We start from the raw sequence: 27672 nt of genomic DNA, 5'->3' as shown, positions 1-27672 counted from the left end.
GTTAGGAAAAATAAAAGGTTAAGTACTCTAAAGTCAGCAAGATAGTTTAAAACAGAACACTTATAAAGTACACAAATAGTAGCAAACAATTTATGATAGAACACTCTTATAAGCTAAAAGCAACCGAGAATAGATAAGTTTTGAGACATGATTTGAACTCAGACAAAGTGGAGGCAGATCTAATATGAAGTGGGAGCTTATTCCACAGTGTTGGGCCGGCCACTTCAAAGGCTCGGTTACCCCTCGATTTTAGCCGGGTTGTGGGAATCTGAAGGAGGAGCTTATCTTTGGATCTAAGGCCTCTAGTGGGAAGGTAGGGATGGAGTAGATCGGACAAATAATAAGGTGCTAAATCATTTAATTATTTAAAAACCAGTAGTAAAATTTAGAAATCAATTCTAAAATTAATCGGAAGCCAGTGAAGGGATCTTAGGAGGGGGATGGTATGATCAAATTTCCTCTTTCCCTTCAGAAATCTCGCCGTTGCGTTTTGAACGACCTGTAGGCGTGACGTTTGGGACTTAGATATACCAAAGTATAGGGAATTGCAATAGTCCAAGCGAGAGGTAATAAGAGCATGGATAGCAGTCTCCATGGAGCGCTTAGGGAGTAAAGATTTGATTTTTGTTAAAGAGCGAAGAGAGAAGAAGCTGGACCCAATGACTGCGCTTATCTGCTTGTCAAATTTGAGGCACCTATCTACCATCACACCTAGATTCCTTACTTGGGGAGAGATGAACTGATTTAGAGATTCAAGGTCAGGGTGATTACTTAGCCTGGATTCTGAGGAGTTAAAAACAATGACTTCTGTTTTGTTTGAGTTCAGAAAAAGAAAATTATTGGCAAGCCAAGCTTTCACATCCTCAAGACATGCTGTTAAGTTGCCTAGAGAACTGTTATTTTTCCTAAACACAGGCATATAGATTTGCATATCGTCAGCATAGCAGTGGAATGAGACATTATGTTTCCTGAGAATGGCACCCAAAGGGAGAAGATAAAAAATGGCTCGATAGCGCCACCTATACACTTTCAAACCTCGATCTACGTTTCATTTACATGTACAAAAATTGGTATACACATGTAACACACCATTACCTACAAAAAAGTCTCTTGGTACAAAATTCGACTCCCAACAGAAAGTCGGTTATTTTGAATTTTCTCTGCAAAATTGGTGTTGTTTTTGCCATTTTCAGGGGTTGTACTTTAACAAACTACTCCTAGAGATGTATTCAGATCAACACTAAACTTGGTCAGTGTAATCTAAAGGCCTTTGCAATGTTAAATTGCGAAGATCTTGAGGTTTCGTAAAAGGGCGTGTCCGTGGCGGCCTGACAAATTTTGATGTTTCGCCATGAAAAAGGAAGTTGCTGTAACTCAGACATACAATGTCCAATCTGCCTCAAACTTCACATGTTAGATAAGACTTCTGCCCTTAACTGATCTACATGTCCATATTCAGTTATAGTCATAGCGCCACCTGCTGGCAACAGGAAGTGACATATTTTACGCTGCGACAAACTTCTCTTAGAAATATTTTGACAATGTATTTTTTGTGGTCAGTCTAATCTAAAGGCCTGTGCAATGTTACCTTGTGGAGATCTTGAGTTTTTGTTAAAGGGCGTGTCCATGGCGCCATGACAAAGTTTGATGTCTCGCCAAAGCAAGAGAAGTTGTTGTAACTCAGGCATAAAATGTTCAATCTTCCCCAAACTTCACATGTTCGATAAGAGTCCTGGCCTGGACATATCTGAAGGCCAATATTCCATTATAATGATAGCGCCACCTGCTGGCAACAGGAAGATTGACACATATATGGAATATACTTTGATATATTTCACTTATATTTATGACTTTAAATGCATATTTCTCACCGTTCACCGTTTTACTAAAGCCACTCGCTGCCGGTGAGCCCGGGTGCGAGGGCCCGTTCATCGCTGCTTGCAGCTTTAATTTCACTTGATATTCTTATACTATATAGCAGATGGTCGACGTCTGTTTGTTGTGAACAAGCCCGTGTACTTCGTTGAGGACGAATCATTAAAGTTTAGAAATTATTCTCGTGACTTGTGAGCTTCATGGCTTCACTGAACAGTAGCCAATGACATTCCAGTTTAATCTGATTACGTTAATCTAAATTCCAAATTTAGTATAAATTAAGTTTGAAAAGAAAAGGCTTAATTTAATAGGCCTATTAATAGAAAAAAATAGTGTTTTTCTTTATTCTTATTTCTATCTTCTGGTTTTGTTTATTTTCTAAAAACGTTTAATGGTTAAACTGTCGTCCCTTAACAGATTTGTATAAATAAAATAAAGGATGCTGACCGCCGTAAGAAAAAAAAATGATTCAAAAAAATGAATCAAGTAAATGATTCAATTAATCTCTCATAACCTTGGCGCCAAAGCTCCGATTCACTGAATCAAAATTCGCAAGCACCTGTCAACTATCAGAGCAGGTGATGGACACGTTTACGTTACGTAAAGCTTGAGATGTTTTTTTAGTTGTTGGTCAGAAGGCTAACTCTAAAATGGTGAGTGGCAGAAAACTTACTTATTAAAACCTTACTAGTTCCTGTTTGTCAGTTGGCGTTGTCTGGAGAATCACTGAAGCCACAGGGGTCAAAAACGAAATGTTACGTTATTTTATGAAAGTTAGCTACATATTTACTTTAGCCATCGTGAAGTGTGCCATTTCTGTTGTGAACAAGGTTCGTTCATTCGGCCAAGATCGAAAAAACATCTCGAAGATCAAACCGCTGAAGAGAAGAAAGGCCGCCGGACTCCAGCTGCTCGGAATCAGAACGATAGTGACGTGCGTGTTCGAAACGAGTTTAAAACAACAAACATTGATTGAACCTGACATCTATCGACATCTATCGTTATTTTCAGTGACCAGTCTGACTCGGAGGTCAAAACTGAGAATAGAGAACCTCACACACGATGTTTTGAACAGCCATTCAAACGCTTCAGCTACGCTCTGCAGTCCACCTGGAGGAGTGACATCACTCAGAATGGTCAAGGTAACGTTAATGAAATACATCCTTTGGCTAATGGAATAAAGTGACTGTTGACTCTTTGTGTATGTAGGAAACATCCAACTATAATTAACAATATCTATGAAATTATACTTTTTCTTATTGATGAAGCTGTGTAATTTCCGTTAGAAGTGTAGTTACATTTTAAATTCACCTTACAATAATATAAAGTCTTTAAAAATGACAGCAGTGTAAAACCACAGACCAGCAATAAACTGTAAATTTATAATATTATGGCTGCCAGGCAGTGTAAACACATGGAGACCCATATCTTAGTGTTCAATAATCTGATTGACTTGAAATTACAGGAGGTATGTAGTAACAAACACGTCAATTGGCTAAGACATCAAGTATGATAATACATTATTTTTTCTTTTTGTAATCTGAGCTCAAAATGGAAGTGTGTTTGATTGGTACGTTTACCTTAGCTGTTTGTTTGTGTAATTCAAATTGTATCATATCTGGCATCTGTGCAGATATTTTGTCAAGTAATGAGGAAAAGGAACCCAGAAATGAGCTGGACACCCAATATGAAGATCTTTTTTCATTTGCTGACACAGGTAACTTGCATAAAGTTATTTTAAAAAGCAAATAAAAGCCCTCTTAGTACAAATATATCCTCCTTCTGGTTGTACTTTTTATTATTATAATTATAAAAAAAAAAGCTCTTCTAGCAAATGTAAAGCAAATGTAGACATTGATTTACGTGCACTTTATTTATAAAATCGAATAAATTTACATTACAAGCTATCATGGCCATATAAATATCAACAACTGCAGCAAATCTTTTTTGATGGCGAGCTCCATATTCTGACTATCATACTATAATGTGTGAGTCATAATAATTAAAAATGTGTATATTTATATATATTTATGAATAATAATGAATTCTTTTTATCTATATGGGGCCGGCTCCAGGGATGGGCTGCCCACCCAATCAGAATTAGATAAATATTGCATAATTTATTTATTTTTGTGCAGTGATTACAAATCTGAAGCGGGCTGTATTTTGAGATTTTGAAAAGTTTAAGGTTTAGCTGGAGAATGCCCCAACAATCATAAAATAACACCAGAAAATTGCTGCATTTTTCTTCTATAAGCTGAATGCAAGGCACGCTGAATTCACACGGAGGCTTCGGTCTGTTGCATAAAAGCAGAGGCTGACAATGAGTGAAAACAGGCAGAAATATTTGCGTGCTATCATAGGGAGTTTGCCAGTAATGAGGAGTTGAATACATGAATATATATCCTAGCCTAGCACTGAAATACCCTGAGCAGTTGAATTAATATTCTAAAAAAACACGCTCATTCAATAACATGCATTCATTGCATGGACAAGACAAGATAAATGCTTAAAGCAAGCAATTTTATTTAAATAGCACATTTTTTAAACAACAGACGCTGCCCCAAAGTGCTTTTACAAAAATAATAACATTAAAATCGTACAACAAAACAAACATACCTTATTCAAAAGCTAAAGAAAACAAATAAGTTTTTAAATAAGACTTAAAAGTTATAATCGATGGAGCTGACCTCACATGGAAAGGGAGACTATTCCAGAGTTTGGGACCTACCACAGAAAAAGCACGATCTCCTTTTGATTTTAAATTACAACGAGGGACCTTTAAAAGCTGTTGCTCGGTGGACCTAAGGACTCTAGAAGGAGAGTAAGGAACAATAAAATCACTGATGTACTGGGGGGCAAGGCTTGACAGGGCCTTGTAGACAAACAGGAGAACTTTAAAATCAATCCTGAATTTGACCGGAAGCCAGTGTAAGGATTGCAGTACAGGAGTAATATGGTCTATCTTTCTCACCCCTGTTAAAAGCCTTGCCGCTGCATTCTGCACTAACTGTAAAGAGACAAGCAGATTCTGGGGGAGTCCAATATATAAAGAATTACAATAGTCAAGCTTAGATGTGATAAAGAAGTGAACCACAATTTCCAAATCCTTACTGGATAAAAAATGCTTTGCTGTAGCAGTTGATCTCAGGTTAAAAAAGCTACCATTAACAATGGCACCAATCTGTTTCGTAAAGTTAAGTGATGAGTCCATGATAACCCCCAAACTCTTTACATGATTCGCAGTCTTTAGGGATAAGGAGCCTAAATGAGCAGGAAAGGTAGGTGAGACGGGAGAGCCTACAATCAAAACCTCAGTTTTACTCTTATTTAATTGGAGGAAGTTGCTAGATAGCCAGAGTTTAATGTCACTGTAAAATTCCTGTACTTTGTCCAACGAACAGGTTTTATCTAAGCTCACAGGAAAGTAAAACTGGAGCTCATCTGCATAACAGTGATATAAATACCATAGTTCCGAAAAATAGTGCCTAGAGGAAGCATGTAAAGAGAAAACCGCAACGGTCCCAAAATCGACCCCTGAGGGACACCACAAACTAAAGGGGTCAATGTGGATGAGTCTCCCAAGTCTCCCAGATTCACAGCAACTGTCCCTTCTTTTAAATACGATGCAAACTACTGCAGAGCTATACCCTGGACACCAAATACATATGTAAAGGATATGCCACTGATGATTCAAACGTGAGTTTTGAGTGTGTGAAGACGTAGCGCAGATGAATGTTCTGAAGTGAGGTAAACTTCAACAAATTTCTCCTGCTCAGGGAGTAGGGAGCAATGAACACTGTGTAGGGACCATGTCGATGGTCATGTCAGTGGTTCTGTCTTATTGCACTGGTGTTCTGACCGGGACGCGCATCACAGTATGATGAAGGGTGTAACATTTCCGTAACATGTTTGAGGCATTCGGCCAATCACAATGCAATATATAGCTGGCCAATCAGAGCACACCTCGCTTTGAAAAAAATTACGTGTTTCAGAAAGGCAGGGCACAGATGAGAAACAACAATGTACAGTATGTAGAAAATAATGTTTTTTGAACCTTAAACTGCATAAACACATTTGATTACACCAAATCTACACTTCTTTTTAGCAGCATCATATGACCCCTTTAACCCGTTTGACTTGCTGTTAATGCTGAATGTAAAAATGAAAAGTGAAAGTAGCCTAAACAACACTGAAAGTAGGGGTCATTTACATTTCGTTTAATTCATAATTATTGTGATGACAATAGCATTTTTTTATTGGAATAGTCTACAGCTAAAATTCAATGGGTGAATATTTTAAAATAAAATTATTTGCAGGTTAGATAAATTACTTGACAAAAAATCTTATTCTTGTTCTTTTACTGTTCTTTTTTTCTTTTTCTTTAGTTTATTCCACCAAATCTATGTGAATCCTTTTAGTTCTTTTACCATTACCATAGTGGTCTGGTCTTTTATATTTTCCTCAAAACAATGGTCTTCCAATATTATAGACATGATTATGGCCTTGTTTGGTATAAATGAAAAAGTTAGTTGAAAAGAATCATCAGTGTAGAGAAAATTATCCAGAGAAAGAAAACAAAGAGGGCTTTTTTTTCTATTCAATAAAGAAAAATAAATGTATTTTGTTGTGAAAGTATATGATATTCTAGGCTGCCCATTAAAGCTTTTTTTTCTTCAGTGTACATATAATATAGTTACTATTTACCCAATATATTTGCAATATCTCCCCCCACCTCGAAAAAAAGCCCTCCCAGGATATCTGCCAGCCCACCCATATACAGTATAGCTGTATATATATATATATATATAATTTTTTTTCTCATTATCTTTAACAGATTTATTTGTGGGTCAGAAGAAAACCACATTTAAGAATCGTGAAGACACATCTCCCAAAAAACAGCTTCTGCGAAAATATCGAATGAGAGATGAGGTAAAAAATAAAAGTAAATAAAAATGTACTCATAATATTGGATTCAGTTTTAAACTGATGCAGTTTTTTTCCTAATACAGTTTGGTAACATCATCCGTCATGTCAGAGTGAAAAGTCCAATTGCCAAAAAGGTCATATTGCCAGAAAGCCCAAAGAGACATGTTGCACAGAGGCTAAACAGTCTCACGCTCCATATCAGATGTTTTAAAGTTGGAAAGTTGACCAAGAATTTCAGAAGATCTGATGCTCTGACTGCCCAGTGCACCGTAAATATTAATTACAGGTTTACTGAATTCATAATGCATTATTCAACACCTGATATACTCGGATATACTGTCTGTTTTTCATTTACAGTTTACAGTGGATAACATTCAGATTGCAAATCAAGGTAAAGCATGTGCACATTTTCAAACCGCAGGCTTTCAAACACTCATAAATTGACTCCTCTTGATTTAACATTTGGATTTTTAAAAGGAATAGTTCACCCAAAAACTAAAATTTTTGAAAATCAAATACACTTTGTAGGCGAGTATGTTTTTTCGACAGAATAGGTTTAAAGAAATGTATCATTGCTTTAGTGGATCACCAATAGATCCTATCCAGTGAATGGGTGTCGTCAAAATGAGATAAAAATCTATTCTGGCCAAAATATGAGTCCATAATAAAGCTTCCTGCAGTGAAAAATCCATCCACCGTTGTCTTCTTGCCTTAAATTACCCCAGCATGTTTATTTAGAACTTTTTTAGACTGTTTTTTGCTTGTTATCAGTGCTTGATATGTGCATAAATCTCTCCTTCACAGAATAACTTTTTTTTTTTTACTGGAAAAAGTCTGTATAGAGGATTTGTTTTAGCCAAAAGCAAGGGTTTGATGTTAAAACATCTTAATGGATGGTACAAATGCACAACTTTTCACTTAACATTTATGAATGTCCTGGAGACAAATGAATGATGACTTGTGGGTTATTGTGATGTTTTTATTCTCATTCTGATGGCACACCAGTATCCACTGGTGAGTGAGTGATGTAATGCTAAATTCTTTAAATCTTTTCCAATGAAGAAACAAACTCATTTGACAATTTTGAATGAGAGTGAGTACATTTTTGGGTGAACATTTCCTTAAATTTTTCAACATATGCTAAAACTCACAAAAACCCATTTTAGTAACTGCAATCATTCTGAATCCGCAATGAACATAATGTTATAAATACTATATTTTCTCTTCCATTTTACTATCAGAACGAATAGTAGCATCAGATTTGATAGGTTGTGAATGGTGCACCGAGCAGAAGCTGCCAGCCCTGTTTCTGCAGACGACACCCGAGACGTGTCTCCATCTGCAGGTCCAGCTTGACATGTTTGAAGATGATTCCAAAACGTGGTGTGACTGCGAGAGCAGGAGTGAGTCGATATGTGATGAAGTGTGACTGATGTTCTTGCTTTGAGAGTTAAATCATGTACAATGGTTTCTGTTGTGTCCTTAGATGAAAATGAGAAATATGTTGTCCTTATCTTTGAGAATGAGCTCACACTCTCAGAGCAAATCATACTTGAGGAAATATTCACAGAGATGGGCAAGCGACATAATATCAGCAGTTTTCCAGCTAAGCTGTCATTTGAAGAAGCCAGTAACAGACTGAAGGCACATCAGTGTGCCCAAAAACAGAAGGTGGGTCAAGGCATGCAGTTATATGTTTGTCACATTTATGATGTTCAAAACATGTACTTTTTTTTTTTTTTTGGTTTTGAATGTCTTTGCATTAACCAATCATAGATCAAATAAACATAAAATACTATTTATTATGGTGATTACAGGTGCACTAGTAATTTGATTTTAACTTTGTTTTAAATTAAGTGACTGTCCATTAAGACTTAGACTTAAAAATGACAAGTGTTCCTTAGTCATCTTTGTATTTATTACATTCTTCCTGTAATCATTTTAATTTGCTGTTCAGTTTGCTGTGCTTCAGCTTGAAGAGGATGAACTTCCTGTCACGAGTCAGGTTTTTCAAACATTTCCTCTCCTTTCCTTTCCCATTTTACTGTTTTCTATTATTTTCCTTTTTCTTCCTTTTCCCTTTCCTTTTTTATTTCTTTTGCTTTACTTTGACTAACCCTTTTCTTTTTTCTTCATCCATTTCCCTTTCCTTTTTATATTTCTCTCCTTTTACTTTCATGTCCTTTTACTTCCATTTGCTCTTTTCTTTTTATTTCCTTTTTTCCTTTAGTTTTCCCTTTTTCCTTTTCTTGTCCTTTTTTTCTATTTTTCATTTCCTTCTTTTCTATTTTTCATTTCCTTCTTATTTAATTTCCTTTTGCTTCCCCTTCCTTTGTCCCTTTTATTTTCTTTTCATTTTACTTCCCCTTTCCATTTTCCTTCCCTTTTATTTTTTTTTCCTTTTCCATTTTATTTCCTTTTTTTAATTCCTCCCTTTTCTTTTTCCTTTAAATTTTTATTGCTTCTTGCTTGCTTGCTTATTCTTTTCCTTTCCTTGTCCTTTTATTTCTACTTTCTCTTTTTTTCTTACCTTACTTTTCCTTTCATAATATTACCACAGAATCTATCAAATCTAAATCTTTGAGCACCAATGTGTATGTAATGTTTGTGTATGTAATAGAGCAAAATAAATCTGCCTTTAACGTGTTTTTCAGTGTTTTAACTCTTTCTCTCAATGTTTAGCATGGCTTGGTGCCATTTTTGGCCTCTCCTGATCCTCATCGATGGGAAATTGCAGCCCTCAGTGTGTCAGACAGTGATGATGACGATTTGATAGAGCTCCCTTCATCACCCAAACAGGATATCAAAAAGTCAGTTTGCTGACCTAAAATAAGCCGACCAGTTATTGTGATATTATTGTCTAGAAGAGCTCTTCTCACTTCTCTTTGCAGACTGGTTGTGTACCCACCCCCTCCAGCCAAAGGGGGAATAACCATCACAGAGGATGACCTCAGCTGTCTTGAGGAAGGAGAATTCCTAAACGATGTGATAATAGACTTCTATCTAAGGTTAAATTTACTGAGATTGTAGAAGTGGCTATCTACTTCAGTCCATTGGTGCTGTAATGACATGCGTCTTGTTCTTTGGCCAGGTATTTGGTCTGTGAGCAGCAGGAAAAAGAGGATGCCTCCAAGTACCATGTGTTCAGCTCTTTCTTCTTCAAGCGCCTCACTCAGAACGATCATAGAAGGCTTCCAGGAACTACAGATTTATCGTATGTAGAGAATATGGTCTTGTGAAAAAGTAGATAAACATAATGGGGATTAACACTGCACTGTATTGCAGCATTCAAGAGCGCCGGCACAGTCGGGTGAAAACATGGACCAGGGGCGTCAACCTTTTTGAGAAGGACTTTATATTTGTCCCAATTAATCAAATGTGAGTCTCTCAACGAAGCTGCACGTCCTGCATATTTGGTGATCAATTCAAAAGGTTCTTGCAGAATTTCAGGTTGTGTTAGTTAGGTCAAATAAAGAGCATCTCTTAATTAGAGCCCCTCCTGTGCAATGTGTCCTCAGGGCTCACTGGTACCTGGCTGTCATCTGTTTTCCTGGCAAGATTTCACAGACCAGTGGTTTGGATCTTCACCTCGATGGGCGAAGGTGTTCAGTGGAGTATCTTTGCGATCAATCTCCACTCAATCCCATGTCTCTCTTCTACTCTCCAGAATCCTCAATGCAGCTGTCCAGATGGAGTCAATCCATAGGTAATTTAGAAAACCGATGTGGTGCCACAGCAAAATCAAGGACAAAATCTGTTAGATCATTTTGCTTCTGCTCTTTTTGAGTGAGAGAACATGCAAATCCAAACTGCTCCATGATACAGAGCTAAAGAGTAAAACATTTTCTATTTTTGATAGTTAAATGCATATTCGGTTATTCTTAGTCCTTAGTAACTTTTAGTTCATAAGGCCAAGGCCAGAATAACCACTATATGTTTTGAAAGTATAGCCATAAATACTTAATGCAAGTTAGTGCTTTGAGAGCATTTGAGGCATACTTTTTAACACATTTTCAGTTTCTTATATATACTGTGTGTGTGTGTGTATGTATGTATGTGTATATATATATGTGTATATATATATGTGTATATATATATGTGTATATATATATATGTATATATATGTATATATATGTATATATATGTATATGTGAAAACATTAACATACAAATAATGGAAGAACACAATCGATATTATGGACGTTTTAAAAGCTGAAATCTATTAAATATTAAGTAAAATACTGTAGGGGACTGTATAAATAAATAAATAACTATACATATATAATATATATTTTTGCATGTTTTTGAAAGAAGTCTCATAATCACCATGCCATTTATTAGACCAAAAATGCAGTAATATTGTGAAATGTTATAACAGTAAAGAATGACTGTTTTCTATTTTAATACATTTAAAATAATTAATTTCTGTGATGGCAAAGATGGATTTTCAGTATGCTGAACAAACATGTCTTATTATTATCACTGTTAAAAACCGTTGTGCTGCTTAATATTTTAGTGGTAACCATGATACTTATATTTTTTAAGTGAGAGATGAGTACAATAATTGTCTGTGATAAGTATGACTTACGTATGTTTTTCTACCATAGACAAATTAGACCAGAGCTTCTGCTTCCTTTCAGATGACGAGGCTGAAGATGATGATCAGGTAATGTGAGCTAATCGGTAACAAATCAGTAGAGAGTATAAACTAACCTTTTCTATTTCTGAATTACAGACGTTGAAGAACAGATCTGTCTTCAACAGTGACAGTAATGTCTCTGAACAGTGAGTTTTCCATGTTTTCCTTTTACCTATCACTAGATGGCAGCAACAAGTCGATGAAATGCTCCATTGTACCCAGTCATTTGATGGACTGTCTGTGTTTGCAGGCCGTGCATACTCATCCTGGACTCCCTCACCTGCAGTGGAAGATCATCAGTGGTGCAGATATTCCAAGAGTAATCATCTTTTGTTTCAAGTGCTTCATTATTTTTGCACCTGTGAATTAATAGCGAACACACATTTTCTCTTGTGCTTTTGCATCCTGCACTAGGCAGCAAATGTCGCCAATTAATGACCGTTCCCTATGAGACAAAATGCTGTCTTCCTCAAGGGGGAGTTTGGCAGCTCAGAAAGCCGAGTCCTTCACTGGACAACATTCAAATCTCAGTGGAGACGTTTGTATGCTAAAAAGAATCATTTGTTTAAATCAATTCCAAGGACTCATTGCTGACACACAAATGTAAATCTGCTCACAAACCGAGCAAACATCATGCATGTTAGCTGGCTAGTTATATTTAACTCGGTGGCATATAAAACAATGTGATTACACCAAACAGTGTAATACTTCAACGAAAATAAATACATATGATCAGTGAATACAAGATAACGTTGCCATTCTATCCACTTATTTTCTGTAAATACAAGGTACTTACAAGAGGAATGGAAGGTCAAAATGGGCTCTGAACAGAGTTTTGGAAATGGAGTGATGGATGGATGGAGTCCCATCGTCCCAAAGCAGGATAACTATACAGACTGTGGCATCTTCCTTCTGCAGTATGTGGAGAGCTTCCTCAAGGTATTTTGATGAGCATCTGTTTCATTCTAAAGTTTATAATTTTTTCTGTATTTAAAAATTATGTTCTTATACACTATTTTAGGACCCCCCACAAACTTTCCATCGCAACATGGACTTGAATGGCTGGTTTTCACAGAGGACGGTGAAAAAGAAAAGGAGGCAAATCAAACAGCTCATTCTCAAACTTCACAGACAGCAAAAAGTTTAATTTTTTCAGGTCATATGCTCCCTGCAGATCATTTATTGTTACCACAAAAACTATTACAAGCCTTCCTTCAGGATTTTTTAATGGAAGGAAATTAAATTAGCAAAAAATGTTTGCTGCCGTAAATTAATAATATTTAAATGAATATGTTTGTTTTGGAAATGGATGATTTGTTCTTGAAATTCAGTAAAATAATAGTTGTATATAGAATCTATCAAAATTAAATGGCCAGATGCTGAATCCAAATATGAGTTTTTATTTATTATTATTGTATTAGTTGTATTGAAAACTATTAAACAGAAGTGCAAAAATAACTGTTTTCCAGCAGGTTTCCCTAAATGGTTACTCGTCCCAAACCCATAACATTGGTGAACCAATATTCCTTTACTGTGCTGGTTGAGATGCTCAGATAAACAGCAGTTCTGTGAATCCAAGGAAATTACTATTTATGGCTTATATGTAGCTTTCTATGTAGTCTTGTGTTAAAAATGACTGAAAGTCACATCTTGCTGTTTCATCAAACAGTCCGAGCATTAAGATTTCCTTCCTGTGGTTTAAGGCCCAAATTTAAGTACACACACAATGAATAAACAAATCCTTTCCCAAGAACATGGCTTATGCATATTCTAAACTCATTATTTTCCCAGACTTGCTTCTGTCTCTGCTAGAGGGCAGAATTTTTGCCTGTTCATGCAGATGATCAGATTGGCATCCCGCACGTTCAAGACAGATGACCGTCTGCCTCCCGAATACTCAAATTGAAATGCTTGATGTATTCTGTTTCAACGTGGGCAAGAATTTTTGGACTGTAATGAACCAGCTGATCCTGTGCACATTATAAAATTTAAGACTGGGGAAATCAAATGCAAAAATTTGTTTCAAATATATCAGCTTGACCAAACCAAATATTAGTGTTTCATTACATATAGTCATTCTTTAAAGGGTTAATGTGCACACTGTAGCTGTTGATGTATCTTTACAATTTAAAATAACTTCAGATAGTCATTCTAATATTCTGATTTGCTGCTCAAAAAACATGTATTATTTTGAAAATGGCGGAGTATATTTTTTTTCAGGTTTCTTTGATAATTATTTGATTCAGAACAACAGCATTTATCTGAAATACACATAAGCTAAAAGACTGCGTCAACATGGCTGTAGCCACCAAAATCAATGATTTAAATAGCATTTTTGGTAAATGCACGTAATTTACCAAAGAAATGTGATTCTTTTTAACAGTTACGACTGTTATAGCGCCACTAATGGTCAAATTTACATTAAATGTTGGATGCTTGTTTAGAATCATATGCTCACCGAGTTTCATGAAGTTTTGAGTTTTTCTTTAGGATTTATAGGCTTTTGGGTATAATTGACCATGTCCCTTTAAAAGTGATGCTGTTGTAGCTTACCAAAGTGTAAAGTTCAATATTTTTTGATAATTATGTATTTAGAGGGTTCAGAGAATTGTACTGCAGTGGTTTTGTTGCAATCGAGCGAAAAACCAAGGACTAGTTTGAAAAAGTTTGTGTGAATATGAACTTTTTTATTTATTTAAAGTCATTTTAAATGAAATTTTGTGTTTTTGCAGTTTTTTTTATTGTTATAATGCCACCTGTAGTCTGATCTTGATGAAACTTGCATGATTGTTAAGAGTCATCTGACATGTTTTCACGAAGTTTCGTAAAGTTTCGAGTTTTTTTTTTTTAGGTTTTACAGGCTTTTGGCTACATTTGACCACGCCCTTTTTGTAAATAACCCCGTAATAGCTAACCAAATGACAAAATTCTATTTTTTTTTCATAATTATTGATCTACAGAGTCAAGAGAATTGTGCTGCAGTGGTTTGATCAAGTTTGATTGAAAAACCTAGGACTAGTTCACAAAAGTAGGTTTTCAACACAATTAAGAATAATTAATGAATAATTTGATTGGCAGCACCGGTTCTTGTGGCAAAGTTTCTCAGCATGAGGAGATCTGTCATATCATATGAAGATTGGGTGTATGTGTGAAAAATCATGCAATGTACAATCATCTACTTAAATGCAATTTTGCCCCTTTTTTTTTGTGGCCAATTTCTTTCAACATTGTTACAGACCTTTAGAGCCATGGGTCGAACATGCCCACCGAGTTTCACTTCAAATTTCATTGGCCAATGGCAGCCATGTTTTTTTTTAGATAATCCAATGTCCTCATAGACCCTTATGGCACATTAGACAAAGACATTGCATACCAATTTTCAGGTCAATTGAACTAATGGTTGCGTAGTTATAGCCATTATTTTACCCCCCCCCCCCCCCCCCCCATGAATGTTTTGCCGTCCCTATGCAATGGTTAGTTAAAAATTTCAACTCTTTTTTTTTGAATAATTATTGATATCCACTGTCCAGCGAATATTTCTGCAATGGTTTGGTTCAGATTGGCCAAAAAACCTAGGACTAGTTCGCAAAAGTAGGTTTTGAATTTACTTCAAAGTGGTGGGAAAACCAGACCTCGTAGAGTGAATCTGACTTTTTAGGCTTTTGTTCGCCTTGACCCAATGGTTTCACAAATATTAAAATTGAGTCTACGACAATCGCTCAAGGAAATATGAGCAATTAAGTTTTTGTTCACTGTATCACCCCCTATGGGCTGATTGGTGTGAGTCTTTGTCAGGTTCTACCCAAGTTTCAAGTCTCTAGGACTCGGTCTGCACGATCAATGTTATGGCGGAAAAATAATAATAACAATTCTTACAATTACAATATGGTTTCAGCACTAAGTGCTTGAACCCCTAATAATAATGTTTCTTGAACAGCAAAAAATTCAGCATATGAGAATGATTTCTGGAGGATTATGTGACACTGAAACTAAAGTAATGATGCTAAAAATTCAGCTTTATTGATCACATGAATAAATTACATTTTAAAAGATATTCAAATAGAAAGCAGTTATTTAAAAAATGTAAAACATTTCACAGTATTATAGCTTTTGCTGTGTTTTGGATCAAATAAATACAGGCCTGGTGAGCAGAAGAGAACTCTTTAAAAAACATTACAAATCTTTCTGTTCAAAAACTTTTAATGTAGATTTGTAAGACCTGAAAGTTCATTAAATTCTTAGTTTAAAAGAAACGTCTCATCGCCTGTATCATTTGATCAGCTCGGAGACCTTGAAAACGACCACCTGTGACGGCCTCACCTCCTTCCCCTCTCTCGAGATTGCATCCCTGCTGTGTTCTCCACATGAGAAACTTCCTTTATCTCTCTTAATTCTGAAGTGTTAGAGCTAATGAGACTCTTTGAGTGGACCATGCACTCAACGCACAGTTATACTTCAGAGCTTTGTGGAATTACCCATCTGCCAGCAGCATATGGAATGAGTTGTAATTTAAGATGAAATGTTTTAAAGGGATTGGTTACCACTGAGGGTATAATGAGGGCAACCCCAAATACTGAATTTGCTGTTTGATTTGTGTTATATATATATATATATATATATATATATATATATATATATATATATATATATATACACACACACACACATACACAGTACTGTATATAACTTTATTCATTTATTCTCAAAAATTGAAATCTATTTTAGTTCACTATGAAATTTGTGTATGACTTTTGTTTAATTAGTCAGCTTTTTTTTTGTGCATGTTTACCATATAATTTTACAGTACCACATCCTGAAATGGGCAGAAATTGTATATTTAGACTCAAGTTATACTTTCATGTAGTTGTGGAAAGCAACCAGAATATCTCCCAGCTGGTAAAACAGCTCCTCCTCACTTCAGGCTTTTTCATCAGACTAAACATTGCAAGGTAACAATATATCATTAAGATGAGTCACAGCATCTGGAAATCAAGCTGTTCTTCTGCTATGTGTTCGCTTGTTGTGTGACTGGCATATGTGTCCTGGAGCACACCGAGCAATTGTTTTCACCTCTGTCTGCAATGCTCATGGGAAACGCAAAAGTCAGCGTGGCATTAAATCTAATTAACAGTTTTTCTCCAGGCTCAACCAATGACATAACTGTAAAACTCCTGTTTTAATCTGTTTTGAAACTGTTAAGATGTTTCTGAAGGAACTGATATTTAATATTAGTACAGTATGTGATCAAATAAAACAATTCTGTAAAATCCTTTCAGATATTACAATGCTTCATGACTGTGAGACTACAACCTTATTAACCCAAGCTTAACTGTATAAACGCCTTGAGCAACATTTCAAAATGGATATAGTCCAAGTCTAAACTAAAAATTTACCAAAACCAAACTAAAAACGGTTTTTCTCAGCTGTTTTGCTCAGAAATTGGATACAGTGCCACGTAGTGAGATATCATGTGTCCTAATTAGATTTACAAACACAAAGTCTGCTTTCAATGGGGTATTAGATTTCAACTTAGGAATACTTCTATAAGTTTTGAGTTACAAGCCAATAAAATATTAATGAGTCTCCAGTTTGTATCAGTTGCGTGTCTTTTAGTAACCATGACAATAATCCAGTAGACTGCTCGCGACTTTCTCCTCATCCCTCAACCGACGCCTTTTCATCGTCAACACAACAATAAAGTGGGATTTCTTCGTAGAATATAATTCAAACATTTACATCGTAGAGGCTTGGTTCATATTTATAGGCTATATTTCCCCAAGGAACGTGATTTTTTAAATAGTTTTTTTAGTTTTTTTTAATAGAAGCAACGCGATTTGTGTGAAGAGAACTACTGTAATATAATTAAAATAATTAAACTTATTCATTTAGACCAACTTTTATGTATTTTACTCGTTTACACACCACACAACCATTAAATATAGGCCTAGCCATAATATATCATGTATAACACTTTACTTTTACAGTAAACATACGGTGTTGGTTGTGTTTAGTCATTAGACGGATGAATGTGGTTGCGACTCAAAACCAGTGTTGCCAGATTGGATGGACGATTTCCAGCCCAAAAGCTCACAAAAACCCGCCCACTCCAACAAAAAACCGCCCAAAACTTTAACTAACAAAATAATGTGATACAACATGTCAGTCAAAGGTGTTAAGAGCCATTTTAACTCCTTAAAACTAAATAATAACGTTAGATAAATTTCCCATGGATCAAATGGTGGCAAATACATTAAAGACAATTACCGAATATGATTAAAATAGGTTATGCAAGCAGTCACCGTCAAAACATTTGATTGATTTACAATTGATTTACCGATACCCTCGAAAAAACATATGCATCATTTTCAATGTCAACAGTCAGAATTTAAATGCATTATAAGTGTCAAGTGATAGTAAAAAGCAACGTAATTAGGTATTTCACACTTGTTTATGCACACATATAACAGTCAAAACTGGGTTGTCATTCATTGATAAATACTGTATGAAAATTAACAACAACAACAACAATAATCGCCATCCGAATCCATGAGTTTATCACTGAGGTGGTATGTAAATTTATTTTCACAGCGGTCCACATGAGAAACAATACCGTCCTAATAGGGGCTTTATTCTTTTGTGAAGTTCATATTGTAGAACATTACATTTGCACAGTCAAAACTAAGAAGATACCAATCTGTACTGTTTAAAAGATAAAAGACAAGATCGTTTAGATATAGATTAGATATAAATAGATTATGTTATAAATTAAATAATTTAACTGTGCTCTATTTTAGGAGTTGCAGTAATATTAGAGTCTTGGTGTCATCTTTCCCTCAACAGGTGTAATTCGCGTTTTGAGTGTTAAAACACTCATCGCCTTGACTTTAACTGCGTTTGTAGAAGGCACCGCAGCCAGACCGGAAGTTAACTTAGGTCCAGGCGCGTGCGCCCGATGAAACCGTCTATACTAGGACCACTCACCAGGGGGCGATCGAGACGTTTTGGCTTCACTTTTCAGGGCTTGTGCGGCACGCTTGGTTCATACATTTAAAATTAGATCCGTTATTGCTCATGAATCATCACGTGTGTCTGTAGATCACTAGTGATTGGCTAAAAGTACGGCCGCGAAGTCCACATTAGCATCAGCACCTCTGCACTGCAGTTTATAACAACGTGATGACTGTTCGGATGCAGTATATGCACACTTGAGCTTGTTTGTTAGCCAATTAGCCTATACAATTTATATTTTTGCCGCCAAACTGACACCAAACCAGCCCAAATTTTGTCCACCCGCCCAAGACAATTTTTACCCGCACAATCAAATTCAAAACCGCCCAATCTGGCAACACTGCTCAAAACTCTAGTGAGCTCCTTACTTAGGCAGCATTTTAGGCCGCCGTGTAATATGTAAAGTTGCATCCACGCGAGACTTTGAGGTACAAAATAATTGCGCGTTTCTTTAACAGCTTAAGACTCTGGACTCAGCTACTGTGACGCCCACAGAAGATGTCTAGATAGTCAGCTGTCTGTGTTTTGAGACACGGCCTGTCTGTCACCGCTACCGTGTCACCGCTGAGGTCGCTGTTATTCCTGTGGACTTCAGTCTGAAGTCGGACTCACTTAAAGAGGAAGGACAGCGGCTTGAAAAAGGGAATATATAACATCGAGGGATTCTGTCACCGCTGACTGGGACAGTCTTTCGCTTCTCTGTCCACAAAGACAGCTGCTCTCACCGGACTTACAGATTATGTGAGTGACTTTACTCTATTAACTTACTTTATTTGTTGTTTGGCTTCTATTAAGAGCATCCAGAGGTTTGTTTGGTTTGGTGTTGTGTTTAATTGCTTTTTACAGTGGCGAGCTACCCTGCTGCTAATGAATGGGTCTATTTTATTAACATTCGTCATGTGAATTTCGCATATTGTTTATTTTAGTTACAAACTAAATTCTGTTTAAATATACGATTTAAAGTGTGACACTTCTTAGGTATTTGCAAATATTGCACTTCATGTAACTTCTAGTTATATCTACTCACAGTTTTGCATTTGGTTGGCTTAAGTTATATTATTATTATTAATGTTACTTTTTTTTTCAGTGAGACATTTGCTTTGTTTTTGTGACCAGACAAGTGTGTGACCACAGTTTTCCAGAAAACGAGTAAAGGCTGTATGTCATGGAAACTCGATTGGGTTTATGTATAGTTAAAGAGTTTAACTTTAGTGATCCGAAGGACCAAGTTAACGTTATTTATTTGTGTTTCATTCATATGAATGATGGATGGATGCTTTGAACACTGTAGGCTATTAGGTGACTGTAAACTCCAGTGTCTGCGCATGCGCGGCTGCTCTGGTTCCACCTTCATAATCCCTCTTGGGTCATTCCACGAAATGTGTGTGAATACAGACTTCAACAATAAAAAGCTTTTACTGTGTGCTAATATAGAAAGTTTTAACACTAAAACAGATTTTTTTTTAAATAATATACAGTATATTAATTTAATAATATTAAGATTTAATATAAACAATATAAATTAACATAAATGTAATATCACTTTTTTTTAAAAAAATATCATGATTTTATCACAATTCTTTGTCATGTTGGTTTTACTATTAAGTTTAAGCAAGTTGTCTGAGCATTACAGCCCAAACTAATTTCCCTTTTATAAAGACAAAGCCTTTCAAGGTAACAAAAAAAAACCAAAAAAAAAACCAATGGCAGATATTTAGGCCAAAGAGGGCGGAGAGAGAATCTTTGTTCTTATTTTTTATTAACAAAGATAAAAGAATGACAAAGATACACATTGCTACTACACATAATATACAAATAAAACAAATAGTGCTTTATTTTCAGGTACAATAGGTGTATTTAGCAGGAGCATTTAAAAAATGTAATGAACAAATATAAAAATAAAACGCTATATGGACTGATTCCTAAAGCAACTGTATTAGAGTTCTTCAGTCAAGAGCAGTGAGTGATTTTTTTTATTTATTTTTTTTATTAATGTTAAAGGAATAGTTCACCCAAAAATACAAATTGGTCAGCTGTCTGTCAATTCTGTCATAGTTTTATTTTTATACCACCATTCACTCACTAAAAAGTAGTTTTAAACCTGAATGAGTTTGTTTCTTCTTCTGAACATAAATGCTATTTTGAGGAACTTGGAAAACCAAACAGTTTCTGGTCCACGGTGACTTCCATAGTATTTTTTGCTGCTATCAAATTCAATTTGGACCAGTAACCGTTTGGTTACCTACATTCTTCAAAATATCTTATTTTGTATTCAGAACAAGAAATAAATTAATACAGGTTTAGGACAACGTGACAGTGTGAGTAAGTAATGACAGAAATGACATTTTAGGGTGATCTATCCCTTGACAGTAATGATAGTAGGGTGCATGTTTAATAGACCTACTGTCCCTGCACGTATTTTATATAAATAGAACAGATAGAATGTGTGCTGTAGCACGATACTACGATATTTCTTCAAAAGAAGATTGTGGAGACATTTTTATCGTCCACGATCAAAAATCGTCATATCGCACACCCCTACTTTGAAGTGCTTTTGACACTGTGGGCAGGTGCTAATGTCCTGCTGCAAAATGAAATCAGCATCTCCATAAAGCTTGTCAGTAGATGGAAGCATTTTGCTCTAGAAGATTTTGCTCCAAAATCTCCTGTTAGATGGCTGCATTGACTTTGGACTTGATGAAACACAATGGACCAACACCAGCAGATGTCACGGCACCCAAAATCATCACTGATTTTTTTCTGGTTCAGGAGTGGCTTGGTTCTAGGAATGTGACAGCTGTAGCCCTTTACCTGCAGACGTCTGTGTGTGGTGACTCTTGATTTGCTGACTCCAGCTTCAGTCCGCTCCTTGTGAAGCTCTCCCAAGTTCTTGAATCAGCTTCTCCTGACAATCTTCCCAAGGCTGTGTTCTTCCCTGTTGCTTGTGCACCTTTTCCTCCCACACTTTTTCCTTCCAGTCAATTTTCCATGAATATATTTTGATACAGCACTCTGTGAACAGCCAGCCTTTTTAGCAATGACCTTCTTCGTTGCTTACCCTCCTTGTGGAGGGTGTTGATGATTGTGTTCTGGACAACTGTCAAGTCAGTAGTCTTTCTCATAATTGTGGTTGCATGTTCAAAACTAGCCCAAGAGGTACCCAGTATTTATACTCAAAATTAATCAAACTAACCAAGCTCAAAATGGAATATAAATTTTTTTTTGAGATACTGAATTTTTTATTTAAATAAGAAATTAGTAACCATCAGAATTACATAAAAAAACTCTTGAAATATTTCAGTTTGTGTGCAATGAATCTAGAATAAAAGAAAGTTAGCTTTTTTTAAATTAAATTACAAAAAATAAAGACCTTTTCCATGATATTCATTTTTTTTAGATATACCTGTACTACATATGAAGGAATTTTCCATATAATTTTTTTTAATGGTGGTTTAATGTATTTTGAATTTTGCACTTTTAGGGTTAACATGTCTGTACAGTTTGCTGGATAATAACCTGGCAAAAAATAACCAGTACATATTGGTTTTATTTTTCTTTTCTTTTACTTATTTTTCTACTTAATTGTTATTATTTTTTTAATTTGTATATAAATTCTAGCAATAAAAGCTAGATTTTGGAAAATATTTTGATATTTAAAAAAGCATAATAGTTTTTATTACAAACTAGAAACCTTCCTACCAACTAACATTTGGCTTAGGTGTTTTTTTTTTTTTTTTTGGCATATTAAAACACTCATTTGAATATACATATAGAACCCAGCAAAAGCGCAGGAAAATGTTGGCTTTGGAAGTCCCATCGACACTGGCCTCTTTGCATCCTGTTGCGTCCTGTTTTCCATATCCTCTGGCTATAAAGAGAGCAGGAGCAGAGGAAGAAGGGGGAGGGATACACATACAGTATGTGTGCTACAGGAAACTCACATAGCCCTTTGACCCCAAACCATTGCCTATGACAACGTCTGTACTGCTGCCATCAGCATGCACATAAATATGTGCAATTACTCCTCTCTCTAAGACTGTCTCGCTGTAAACATGTAGCTTCAGTTAGATGGATGTTTATTTGATGAAGGAGCGATGAGCCAAGAAATGTGGGAAAAGAAATGTCTGTTGTTGACTATCACAGCACTGTGGACGTGGAGTGCTTCTCACAGTTTTGTTGTTATTTTGGATCTGTTGATTCTTGTGAAAGAGTATATATTTCAGCAGGCTTTGCATTTCCAAGTATGCTTTGACATGACTTGTGTATTCATTAGTGGATATGTTTTATCTTATTTTATGTTTTTAATTTATATTAAACAGTGTATTGCATGCTGTTTGCCTTTTTTTTTTGCACCAATTTTTACATGTTGTTATACAACTTTGCATTAAAGGTACTAACTTTTTTTTCTCTTTTATTGCCACATCACTTGTTTCAATGTCTCTCAGGCATTTTCAACAAAGCTGCCTTCTTTTTCGATGGCCAACTGCACACAATGTAGCCATAAAACATTTTTATTTGTCTAATGCAGTGCCATCATTGTGACATAACTACTAAGCTTTTATCAACGTGAAATGTTGTGTAAGCATATTATGATTAAGTTATTGTTATAACAGATATAAGATAGGATGGTGAAGATTAATCTTGAAAGTAACTCTGATCAGTTGAAAGATCTGTAACATTTTTATTTTTTATCACTTCCTTTTCTGGAACAGATGGAGCCATTGAGTTTATCAGGTAGCTAGAATGATTAACCATGGGAACAATAATACTGTATATAGCTGCTGGCTCTTATTATATCTTATTTAAAAATCCAAGTGAAGGGCATTGTGCCACATGAACTTTGGACACATTTTGTCTTTGAGTACTTTTAAATTTCCCTTTTCTACTGCAGTGGATGGCTCATATTAGCATCACATCTGATATATAGCATGTTACCATGTTAAAGTTTGGATGTGTTATAGCATGTGTCATTGAGGAATATTAACAAAATTAGTCATTCAATCAAACACCTCTCAAGTTGGAGTCCACAAGTAGTGAAAATAGTTATGAAAGTTTTTGTAAAGATGATTATTTGAAATGGGTAAGTTTTATAAATTATTTTATTTCATAATTATTAATATTTCTGTTCTTTAATTGTGATTTCTAGCCTTGAATAGAATCTTAAACGATCATGAAGAAAAACAATGTCTACATAGTTAGGCTCACCACAAAAGTATAATTGGCTTTAAAACTCTCTTTGTATGTCCAGTCTACATAAAAAGTCTTTATGCTTATCCATTATTCATGGCAAAGTTAAGGAAATCTCTTACTCATGGAAAATTCAAGGAAATTAATTGGACAAAAGGTTTAGTGCTGCTCCACAGTTAAACATTTACATTGAGTACATTTTAAAAAGATATTACAAATATTAACATAATCAACAGATCATTATGGTTTAGTGCATTACATCAAACATCTCATTTTCCCAAGACTGATCCAACACAGAATCGACCATTATGTGAGAAGTAACGTTCCAGATAGTTTTCTGATGAGCAGTGCTGCAGAAGAGAAGCACATACCCATGCCAAGTCTTTGTTCCTTTCAAAAGACTCATGTGAGACTCGACTGATTGGCACACATATGCTTCTGAGCATATAATGAGGTTATTTAGCATGCTTGACAATTGATAATTGCACCATGGGCAACTCCTGAGACCGGGCCATCGTCCGAGTGCCAGAGAATGGGAAATGTTGCCCTGGTCCAAACCTGGAGCGGTTATCACGTCCTACCTCACTCGCACAGCAGACGTCTTTGACGTAAAGTCAGTGCTGTACTCCTGTCGTCAGGTATAATAATGCCCTTGTGATTAGCCATTATTGCTTTTGTAGACTTTGACAGCAGTTCTGTTACAGGTCATGCAGTCTGCGGCTTTCAGTGGATATCATGGATCTTAACGGATGTCATCCAGTGTTTCAGATAAATCACCTGATCTTAATAGGGAATTATACTGAACACTGTAAGAAGTCTATGGTTTATTGTAGGATCAGTGAGATCAGATAGGGCCACCGGCTGTGCAGATGAAGATGGCTCCGAGAGCAGAAGCGTCAATCTGCTATTTACAGGATAAGCCCATACCTGAAGGGAATAACAAGATCATCGAAATAACAAGCCAGGAGACTAAAATAACTCAACACTTGTTACTTGTTGTTGAAAAGGGGGAAGTCGTGGCCTAATGGATAGAGTGTTGGACTTGCAATCCAAGGGTTGTGGGTTCGAGTCTTGGGCCAGCAGGAATTGTAGGTGGGGGGAGTTAATGTACACCACTCTCTCTCCGCCTTCAATACCATGACTGAGGTGCCCTTGAGCAAGGCACCGAACCCCCAACCGCAGCATAAATGGCTGCCCACTGCTCCGGGTGTGTGTTCACGGTGTGTGTGTGTGTGTGTGTTCACTGCTGTGTGTGTGCACTTTAGATGGGTTAAACACAGAGGATGGGTCACCATACTTGGCTGTATGTCACGTCACTGAAATGACAAGACCTTGGACCACAGTCACACTAGATGGCACATTTGTCTGAGAATGGCCGAATTTTCCAAAACATCGTTAGATGGCATAAAAGAACACATTTTTACCTTTCCTAATAGTACGAGACCAATCAGATATCTTATCATAGTGGTGTTTGCTAACGCAGGCATCACAGTTAATATTGTTCATGTGTAGAGTATGTAATTCAAACACACTGCATACATTTTCAACTTGCAGAAAAATAATAAGGCTCGCTTTGTTGATTGTGGGGATCCTAGAGTTCTGTATGCTGACTTTATTCACTTTTAAAAGACTAAAGTTAACATATGTGGTTTAAATAACCAGATTCCTTTCCAATTGCTTGAACTGGGTCATCAGTATGAAACAAATAACCTCTTCGGTTTAATGTTTGAGTGTTCAGATTGATATTGCATCTTGGAGGGTGTTTACACTTGGTATTTTCATGGTTCAGTAGGCATCCGATCAGTAAAAATTCATGACTGGATGAAATCTAAGAACTTCTATGAGACTTAAGCATTGATTTAGGCCAGCACACAAATACCTGAAAAGGCCTAGCAACCCCACAGAACACCCTAGCAATTCCAACCACTCAGAAAGCATGAAAGCTGTGCTTTTCATCTCCAACCAATGACATAACAGAAGTTATTCTTTTTCAGTGAGGATTAGTACAGGAGCTTTGTTCTTCGTTCTGAGTCTGACCAAATACCTATGCAGAATTTTTTTAATTCAAATGAAGCTTTGGATGCATTGAAATATTTCAAGGTTTGCAGCTAAGATTGTATATGACCACCTGACAGGAAGTGATGTTTTCTGATCAAGTGTCAAATGCATGTCTATATAAAATTGGTGATTATGGATAAATGTCAGATATTATTATTATATAATTATTTAGTTTGTTTATCCATACACTGTAAACCCCAATAAGTTCATAGTACTCAAAACTTTTGTAGAAACTAATTACGTAATAACTTTTGAAGTAACTAACTTACATTTTTTTTAAGTTAGGTTTCTTTAAAAGTTACAATCTAATCAAACTTAAATATTTTAATTTAATTTAATTATTTTAAGTGCACTGAGCTTAAAAATATTGTTTAACACTTGCACAATTTTAGTTTCTCCATACTTAATTATTTTGATCCATTGGTACTTAATTAAATAGAAATCTACTAACTCAAAAGTTATACTTATGTATAACCCAAAAGTTAATGACATTTACAAGTTAAAACTATAAAAGAATTACTTCAGCTGTACATTTTCTTTTCTTCTTTTATTCAGTCTTTAAATTGTTTTATACAAACATGTCAGAACATCAACAGCATTCATTTTGTAATGAATTCTAGCTCAGAGGTGTCTAACCATTTGCCATGATCCGCTAAGTGACTCAAGTCACATACTAGTTTACCACCTACTTGTGTGTTAACCAGTGAAATAACCTGGTGAAGTAATTAGTTGGAAGGAAAATCTACATAGCACAATTAAACACCTCTGCTCAAGCTACAATATAACTAACATCTTGTTTAACTCACTTAGTGTATGGTTGTGCATTTGTCTGTGTGTGTGTATACATATGTAGCAGAAATGACTCGAACCAGACAAATTAAAGAGTCGATCAGGGCTGTGTTTGAAACACGAGTCGAATTCCTCAGGAAGTCATAAAACATTCTGTGCCACAAGTCCCAAGCAAGATGAGCAACCAACTTGTTCACACAACAGCTTTCAACATTAACACCACTAGAACAATTATTTACAATTTCAATTCGAAGGAGAGAAATTTGGTGTTCGTAATGGAAATGCAACGCTGGACATCACATGTAAACCCATGAGAGTTAAACACTTCCATTGACTTCCCCCCACCTAGCAGACACAGACTGAAATTCCTAAGGGGGAAGGGGGCTTTGAACCTCTGGTCTCCACAGAAGTCTTTGTCAAGAGAATGGCAAATAAACTGTCTTTTGTACATATATATGGACCAGAATGAACTCAAAAAGACTTATAAATGAATCAGTCCATCGCTTCACTCCATATTCATTTATGTGTAACCCACACATTTGACTATCATGTTATAATCACTTATTGTGTATGTCTTTTAAAAACTATGGGATAGCTTAAGGATACATAGTCATGTCTAGTATCTACGTAATCGAATCTGATTGCTTGAATTAGTCCAGACAATCAATTATTTGTCAAATATATCATATTCTGGTTATAGGAATCATGTCCAAAATTAGACCCTGCAAGAGCGGGAAAATTTGGAACACATGCTTGGTAAGATAAACATATGATTTATGATGCCCCCGAGCCAAGACAATATCTGATTGGTCAAGACAACATTTGAGGTGTGGCCAACAGGCCAGTTTAAATACCCAGGACACCATAAAATCTTGCTTTTAGTCTCTAGCTTTGCTTCTGCTACTAGTCATGTTTGCTTTTAGTCTCTAGCTATGCTTCTGCTATTAGTCATGTCTGATTTTAGTTTGCTTTTAGCTTTGCTTCTTAGCTTTAGCTTTTAGCCATGCTGTTTGTCATCATTGTTCTTTGAGCGCGGTTCCCGCGTGCTTCAGCCTGCACGCCTGCTGTTACTTAGCCACGATGAGAAGGAACACCACCTAGTCTCACCAAACTTTACTTCTTTTCTTTTCCGTTTGAGAGTTTGTGTTCTGAGTTAAGTTTTGTAACGCCGAGTTCAACTTCAGCCAG

The 27672-nt window shown here is 35.9% G+C and overlaps 2 protein-coding genes across 6 annotated transcripts in view; both read left to right on the top strand.

Annotated features, from left to right (window-relative positions):
• The first annotated feature begins 2379 nt into the window (after nucleotides 1–2379).
• Nucleotides 2380–13015, top strand: senp6b (SUMO specific peptidase 6b). 4 transcript variants are annotated; one of them, XM_059520671.1, is made up of 20 exons: nucleotides 2380–2528; nucleotides 2706–2809; nucleotides 2887–3017; nucleotides 3509–3592; nucleotides 6713–6807; nucleotides 6888–7073; nucleotides 7162–7195; nucleotides 8046–8207; nucleotides 8291–8475; nucleotides 8762–8809; nucleotides 9487–9614; nucleotides 9696–9812; nucleotides 9896–10018; nucleotides 10090–10182; nucleotides 10323–10510; nucleotides 11411–11469; nucleotides 11539–11588; nucleotides 11693–11761; nucleotides 12231–12381; nucleotides 12464–13015. In XM_059520671.1, the coding sequence occupies exons 1-20, from the start codon at nucleotides 2526–2528 to the stop codon at nucleotides 12587–12589; spliced, it is 2136 nt and encodes a 711-aa protein (XP_059376654.1). In that variant the 5' UTR covers nucleotides 2380–2525; the 3' UTR covers nucleotides 12590–13015. The 4 variants fall into 4 exon arrangements, with proteins under 4 accessions (XP_059376654.1, XP_059376653.1, XP_059376652.1 ...); XM_059520670.1 differs by lacking the exon at nucleotides 2380–2528 and having other exon boundaries at nucleotides 2535–2809; nucleotides 11420–11469; XM_059520669.1 differs by lacking the exon at nucleotides 2380–2528 and having other exon boundaries at nucleotides 2535–2809.
• Nucleotides 13016–18893: 5878 nt separating this feature from the next.
• Nucleotides 18894–27672, top strand: part of LOC132112920 (unconventional myosin-VI) — a 61246-nt gene continuing 52467 nt past the window's right edge. Inside the window, exon 1 of one of the 2 annotated variants that reach the window (XM_059520668.1) lies at nucleotides 18894–19191. The gene's annotated coding sequence lies outside the window, so the exon portion shown is untranslated. The remainder of the gene's footprint in view (nucleotides 19192–27672) is intronic. The other variant, XM_059520667.1, reaches the window with a different exon arrangement.

Source organism: Carassius carassius, chromosome 32 (assembly GCF_963082965.1).
Source record: "Carassius carassius chromosome 32, fCarCar2.1, whole genome shotgun sequence".
In the NCBI taxonomy this organism is placed as follows: domain Eukaryota; kingdom Metazoa; phylum Chordata; class Actinopteri; order Cypriniformes; family Cyprinidae; genus Carassius; species Carassius carassius.
Note: the sequence above shows the minus strand (reverse complement) of the source record. Positions and strands in the feature narration are given on the sequence as shown.